This window comes from Hipposideros armiger, unplaced genomic scaffold (assembly GCF_001890085.2).
Source record: "Hipposideros armiger isolate ML-2016 unplaced genomic scaffold, ASM189008v1 scaffold_187, whole genome shotgun sequence".
Classification (NCBI taxonomy): Eukaryota; Metazoa; Chordata; class Mammalia; order Chiroptera; family Hipposideridae; genus Hipposideros; species Hipposideros armiger.
Genome location: NW_017731537.1, coordinates 2,823,798 through 2,831,709, shown reverse-complemented (window position 1 = coordinate 2,831,709; position 7,912 = coordinate 2,823,798). Strand labels below are relative to the sequence as shown.

The following is a 7,912-nucleotide window of genomic DNA, read 5'->3' as shown; positions in this document are numbered from 1 at the left end:
CCGTGTGTAGCCAGCAGCCAGCGTGAGCGGCCAGCAGCCACCGTGAGCGGCCGACCAGAAGCCGGCGACTGATGTGCCTCGCCCAGGAAGAGCGCAATGATGGTGCCAACTTGGGCCAGTGAAGCAACGTCCTCCACAACTAGGCTGAAGAACAAAACGACAGCAACTTGTCTGTTCCCATTCCCCAATTCCCCAGGGCTGTTCCCATACCTCCAATTCCCCAATAAAAAATCTTTAAAAAAAAAAAAAGTTAAAAGAAACTAACATGTATCAATGAGCATCAGACACATTTTATGTAGTGATAAGCTTGTTTAGTCTATGAAACAAGGAACACCCATAACTGTTGTCTAGTCTACTAATGGAGTAGAAAGGCAAAATCGCTTTACTCTGTAGATGGGATTGGGGAAGGGGGAAAGGGGAACACAACACATAAATTATATGCCTTTTGCTGTGCAAAGAACCAACAGCAAGTATCATGAGGTAACATGTTCTTGACTCTAGACAAAAGAATGTCGGTTTATTTCCATAGAAAACTATCCTCAATTTCAAGCCCAACTTGAAAACTACATGAGACTATTTCTGTGATCAAGAGAGAGCTAAAACCAAAGGCATAAAAGCGGGGAAATGGGCCCCTACCCTCACCTGTATCTCTGCCACTCAACTTCAAACATTTTTCCAGGTCCCTGTCCTTTGCTTGCAAGCTCAGTCTTGGTATAAAAATATCACCTTCAACATAAATGATAAACATTTAAACTCCTATTCACACTAATAGATGTAAAATGTAAGCTCTACACACACAAAATAAAGAGTGTTGCCATGGATAAAGTATTAATTCGATTGTCAGATAATAAATGCTTGGCATAGTACTATTCTGTATGAGGTTATTATTCTTCAAGGTTTGGTTTTCTCATCTCTTGAGCAACAAAAATTAAAAAACAACTAACTTCTCCTACTTTAAAAACAATAACATAATAATTCATATTAAGGAGAAAAGACACATATTAATCAAAGGTATTAGTGGCAGAATTAATTAATTACCACAAAAGCAACAACAGTTGATAACAAACAAAAAAGTATTAAGACTTGTAACCGGGCCGGCTGAGTGGCTCAGTTGGTTAAGAGCTCGCTCAAGAGTTTGAGCTCTGAGCAACAGCGGTTCGAGTCAGCCCGAGCTGAGCAGCTGTGAGNAAGGAAGTTACAGAGCAAGAAGAGATAACTGATGCTGTAAGAGGTCCTGAAGTAAGGAAAAAAAGAGAACTGAAAGTACAGTTGGGTGGCTATTAATGACAATACGGCTTTCACTAATAAATAAAATCAAAGAAAATAAGATATTGACTCTTGAAATGTGAACCTGCAGCTCCTCAGACCTTCCTTTATAAAATCAATCTGCCAATAAGTTCAAAATGTAAACTTTTAAAGTATTACCAAAAAAAATTCTACATAATATGGTTATACAGGTAATATTTGGTTAATAAAAGTTATTTTGTTTACTCACGGGGCTTGAGTACGGGTAGTATATTCTTTGAATTCACTATCATGAATAGTGAAATAAGGTCGGAAATCACTGAAATACTTCAGTGGAGAAATACAGCTGTGGAGCAAGAAGAATATGTAAAACAAAGGACACAGGAATTAAAGGCCCTCAATAACATCTATACACACAGCATACCCCCAATTTGATAATTTATCTATTTCAATAAATGATTAACTAATTTCAGGAAACTAGAAGGCAAGTGGAAATGCGTAATATGGAATAGGACATTGAAAGAACACTGGATTTGGGGCAAAAGATGAAATTCACTTGTTATATGCCTTTTACTAGACACTGACCATTCACGTAACTAACATTTGTCAGGGGACAACTTTGTATAAGTGAATAAATGTTCCTGTTGCTCAGAAAAATGAGAACGTGGTTTCAGCCCTAATGGAGCCTGAATTAATTTTCTCATCCATAAAATGGTGCTATAATGAGCACTTCTTCCAGGGTTGTTGTGTGGAGCAATGCAACGTGTACAAACATACCACAGATGGGAAAGTGCTGCAACTCTCACCATTAGGAACCAATTATACTCACTTAACAAGTGCCAATACAGTCTCTGAAGACTCCGATGGTGACGGTGCCATGACCACAAGGGGCTCCCCCAACAACACCAGCTCCCAAAGCATCTGACTGTGAAGGAAAACTGGGCAGAAACACCTGAAAGGTGTTTACACCGTAGAAATGTTGTTGTTTATCCAATCTCTTTCTTAAATTCCTATATAATCATTCTAAAAACTTCACATTGATTGATATAAATTCTTCCAGCCATTTGTACATACACGTAATCTGATATACAAATTCATTTATACTGTTCATATAAATAAAAGTTCCTTTTATCCACACTAAGATATATATCAATTTAACTCATTCCAATTTTTACAAAATTAAATGCAGTATATTGACACACAGAGTGGCTGACAAACAATAAATGCACATAAAATAATTATTAAATTGTTGCACTATATGGTAGATCTATTTTTATCAATATTGCTGTTACATTTGAATTTCTGTTCTAAATATTTTGAAGGAAACAAGAGAAATTAATTTTCCAAAGGATATTAATTGGATGTACTTAGCTTAAAAGCAAATGCCTTCCATATTAAAGAATGATGAAAACAAATCACATGGGGGAGTTCTAATGGCAAACAACAGAAAGATTTCCTGGGTAGATCCTCCCCCTACAAAAATGCTGCATATTTTTATAGCAGCCCTGGAAATGGGTGGAAGCCTGTCATGACACAACTCTGGTACATTACTTAGCCTCTGACATTTGGTAACTTATTTAATAATTCCTCCTGGTAGGGTAACAATTTTTGGTAGTATATTAGAGAAAAAAATACTTATGTAAAAATCATAACCAATCTATCTAGTTGAAAACACAAATACACACAAAACAGAAAAAGAAAAGGAAAAAACATAGCATTTAAGCGCAAAAATACACAACAAATTTGTGAGATGAAAATTAGGAAAAGTTAATTTTAACTATTCAAAGGCAAGAAGACAAATGTGAAAAAGAAACAACAATAAATAGTTCGAGGATAAGGCAAAGGCGAGCTTCTTCCTCAACAATTCAATCCTAAAGCAGAACACAATGCACAGGAGGCATCTCTGCAAGGAGGGAAAGACAGCCATGTTGGCCCAGGGAGGGGTGTCAGAGTTTGTGCGAGATAAGGTAGACACCCATGTGGAAGGGTGGCTTGCTATGGGGGCAGTTGGAATCCAAATGTGATAAGGAAGGTATATATACTCGTATGTGGAGGTGATCTGATTTGGGGTGACAGAGCCCAGGAAGTGTGATAGGCATAGAGGGGAGGTGTGGTGTGGTGTGGCACAGTCAGAGTAGGTTAAGGAGGTTGTCCATGGTGGGGTGTCAGAGCAGGGGAATGAGGGTATCCACATGGAGAAGTGGCCTGGAATGAGGTATAGGAGCACAAGCAGGGTAAGGAAGGCATCCATATGGGCGTTGGCCTGGCGTCAGGAGTCAGAACACAAGCAGGATGAAGATGGTATTCAAATGGAGAGGTGGCCTAGTGTGGGATATGGAACCTTGAATGGGGTAGTAAGGTAATCAAATGTGGGTCAATCTCGCATGGAGCAGAGTCTAGGCAGGGTAAGGAGGGTGTCCATGAAGAAGGGGAGCTGGGTCTGCAGCGTCACATAGAGTCCAAGAGAGGTAAGACAGGCATTTGCACAGACGTTGCAGCAGAGATAAGAGATTGGTTATTAACAACAGACTGATCAAATAATTAAATAATTTAAGAATAATAGGAGGTAGTTACTCAATCAGACAAAAATACAAATATGGAAAGGCAGAAAACTAGAATAAACCCTGTCATGTTGGATTGGAACTGAGGGTATTAGTGTGGTTTTATGTTTTTCAATATATATGGATATAGAAGTAAATATATATGTAAAAATGTATGTGCATTATATATAAGTATGTATATATACATGTATTTACAGATATATATGTGTGTGTGTGTGTGTGTGTGTNGATCTGCCTCACCAGGGAAGAGCGCAATGACGGTGCCAACTTGGGCCAGTGAAGCAACATCCTCCACAACTAGATTGAAGAACAAAAATGACAGCAACTTGTCTGTTTCCCTTCCCCCAGTTCCCCAGCACTGTTCCCATCCCCCCAATTCCCCAATAAAAAAATAAAAATAAAAAAAAGACAGACAATAGTAAATGTTGGCAGGGATGTGAAGAATTAGGAATCCTCATACAATGCTGGTAAGAATGTAAAACGGTGGGCTACTGTGAAAAATAGTGTGGCAAAAAACTTCTTAAAAAGTTAAACAGACTTATCAATACATGTTACTTTACAAATGATTTTATGCAAAAGTTCCTCTACTTACATCCCCAACATTGAGCCTTTTTTCATTGGAAAAAGACAATAAATAGTAGTTTACTATATTATGATTAATCAAATAGTCTATATTAATAGGATAAAACCATTAAAGTAAATATCAAGATTAATGAAGATTAAGAGAATAACTTTTCATGTCTTCTCTTACCTAAGACACTAGTAACTGCTGTGCTTTGAATTTTCTTTAATAATCAGACAGGACACTAATGAAATGGCAAGAAACCATGACATTTACAGAGTGCCATGAGTTAGGCAGTGTGTTTAATCCTCCAAATTTGAGGCTTAAGGAAGCTGTACTGCCTAAGATTACACAGATCTGACTGCCAGGGTGAAACCCTTTGCTCTTTCTTCTTTTTCATAAGACATCTAAAGATTTCAGTATAAGACTGAATCTAATATTTGTAAATAATATTATTTAAAATGTTATTCCCTGACTCTAATGTCTATGTAGATTTATCTATATACTAGAAGATATCTTATAAAATAAAATATTAAACAATATTAAATAATGTTTTCAATATACTTGTGTATACCAAAAGAAAAGTCTTTAAAAGTGTCACATCATAGGGCCGGACGAGTGGCTCACTTGGTTAAGAGTTTGCTCAAGAGTGCAAGCTCAGAGCAACAGCAGTTCGAGTCCTGGCCCAAGCTGAGCTGCTGCTCAGCTGCCAACAGGTGGCAGGATGGCTCAGCCAAAAAAAAATAATAAATGAATGAAAAATGAAAGTATCACATCATAAAGTTACTAAAAAATATTTTTGATATCTCCAGACTCAACTATTTCAATGGAAAATTAAGGAACATCCAGCAAAGAATGTCATAGGTACCATTAAATTGTCATCTAAGTTAACAAAACTTCCAACCTCAAAATTCACTTACTCATTTAAAAACACTTTTTAAACAGCTACCTTGAGCAAGGTATATGTATCTTATTTCCTCAAGGAAAGCACAACCTTTTGACCACTTCCTTAATCAATATCAGTACCACAGAAATGTAAATACTTGTTTTGAGACCTAGCTGAGAATTTTGTGCCAAGTTGAATTAACTCAAGCTTAATAAGGTTTTATTCAAGCAGTGTTGGAAGTCCCTATTTAATTGGACTATATATAAACAAAAAGTAGCTCAAATTTTTGAGGCTTCATTTTCTTATAATTCATTTCATGTTTATAACACTGAAAGTACATTTTTTGGTAGGAGGAATGGGTTACACGTATAAGAACTTTTATATTTTAGTGACAAGTTATGCTCTTCTCCAAAGGCCCTTATTCAGGTTGCCTCAAACAAGGTTGCCATCAACATAATTAAAAAGTAACCAAAAGATAAAAAGAAAGGGGAAGAAATAAACCCGCTCAGTCACATTAAATACTAAAAACAGTTTATACTTCACCTGCTGGTTTAAGGTCTCCTATTCGAATAATGTGTGGCCAGTGCTGAAGTGTTTTTGCAAAAAATGGGTTGGTTACTCCTAATATGACTGAGGGCCTACATAAAAACAAAACAAAACAAAAACAAAGTGAGAAAATATGAATGTTTCATCAGTGAAAAACATTTTATAATTTCTTTTGAGTGAACAATAAATAAATCATCTTTTCCTTTATTTAATGTATTACATAGAAACTACATGCCAGACACCGTGTTTAGCACTAAGCATATAAAGATGAAAAGACATGGTCTTTCTAAAAGCATAAAGGAAGAAGGGTATACATACCCAATTATGATGCCAGAAATTAGAAGACAGTAAAGGTGGTATAAAATGTACAATAATTACAAAGGAGACACTATGTCTACCAGGGATTAAAGGACAGCCTCACTAAAAAGATGACGTTTGCACGAAGATATGAAAAATGAGCAGGAGTTCTCTGTCAAGTGGATAGGGTGGTAAAGGTGATGCTGGAAAACAAATAGTATGTGCAAAACAATGAAGTGAGAGCATGGTCTGTTTGTAGAACTACAAATATTGAGCTGTCGGAAAAGTCATGACATATTTTTTCTATGTTTTTCGTTGCAAAAATGCGTCATGACTTTTCTGACAACCCAATAGCTCAGCATTCCTAGAGCACAAAGCAGACAGGATGAAATAGTCAGAAATGACAGCAGACGGGCAGATGCGGGGCAGATCATTAAGTACCAAGTTAATATGCTAAGAAGTTTACGTGTTATCTTGTAGGCAAATGAAAGCTACTAAAGAACTGAGCGAAGGAATGCCACATGAATGAAAATGTACTTATTAGAAAGGTCACTCCTGGAGAAATTTAGAAGATGCCCGACAAGGAGGGGAAGAAGTCTGAGAAAAAGCAACAGCAAATAAGAAAGACTAGAGAGAAGAAAGCTTTGGGAAAAAAATAACATGTTATGAGAGATATTTTAGGATGTTTAATTGACAGAATACGGTAAAACTTGATGTGCACCATATTAAGGAGAAATTTATGACAATTTAGGTTTTTTGATAACTTCGTGAAAAGTAGTACCATTATGAAAATACTAAGAGGCATAGGTTTAGGGAAGAAAAGTAGGAGATAAAAATAATTCAGTTTGAACACGTTTAGCTTCTGATGGCATTATGATGTCCAGGTAGCAATATGGTTCAAAAAAAATTTGGATATATAGGTCTGGACCTTGTAAAGATCTTGGTTAGGAAGATAAATTTCAGTCATCAGCATATAGTGTTAACAGAAGCTGTGGGTACAGATAAGATTATACAGAAAGGATTATCAGTCTGTAATCAGAATACAACACTGGAGAACACCAACATTTAAGGAATTGTTACAGAAAGAAGTCTGCACAGGAGAGTGAGATGTACCACCAGTCATGTGAGAGTGGCATCAAGGGTTAAAACACTTTCAAGGTCAATAGCTTAAATATTACAAGAAAGGGAAAGCAGGAAAAATGAGACAATAATGTACCCACTGAGTCAGGCAGCAAGAAGGGTCTTGCTGATTTCAGGAAGAACAGCTTCAGTGGAGGTGAAGAAATCAAACTGCAGTAGACTGAGATGCAATCAGAAAAAACAGTAAATGGAGACAGTAACTAGAGACTTTTGTTGTTATTCAAGAAACTTAGTTATGAAAAGCTAGTGAGCAGTAGAACAAGAGCTAAAATGGAAAGTGTAAGGTATTTTTTCTCCTTTTACAAACTGGGAAGAAATTTTATGTTTATATGCTGATTCGATGAAGAAGAAGAAGAAGAAGAAGAAGAAGGCGGTTGGCCGAGTGGCGCAATGGTTAAGAGCTGGCTTGGGACGCCAGAGGGCTCTGGTTCAGATCCCACATGAGGGTCAGTGGCACTGCCCTCCACAGCTTAGGTGCTGAACAACAGCTCAACCTGGAGCTGGGCTGCCATGAGTTGCAGGCAACGGTGTAGGCTGCAGCCCCTGCTGCAATGGGTTGCCATGGGCTACCGTGTGTAGCCAGCAGCCGCCTTGAGCGGCCGTCCAGAAGCTGGCGACTGATCTGCCTCGCCCAGGAAGAGCGCAATGATGGTGCCAACTTGGGCCAGTGAAGCA

General features: G+C 37.5%; 1 protein-coding gene across 1 annotated transcript in view; it reads right to left on the bottom strand.

Moving 5' to 3' along the window:
• DENND6A (DENN domain containing 6A) overlaps positions 1 to 7,912 on the bottom strand; it is a 64,985-nt gene that overhangs the window by 23,942 nt on the left and 33,131 nt on the right. The window contains exons 10-11 of the mRNA XM_019652773.1: positions 2,075 to 2,197; positions 1,496 to 1,591 (exon numbers count right to left, since the gene is read on the bottom strand). Of these exons, the coding sequence (XP_019508318.1) occupies positions 1,496 to 1,591; positions 2,075 to 2,197 (219 nt within the window). The remainder of the gene's footprint in view (positions 1 to 1,495; positions 1,592 to 2,074; positions 2,198 to 7,912) is intronic.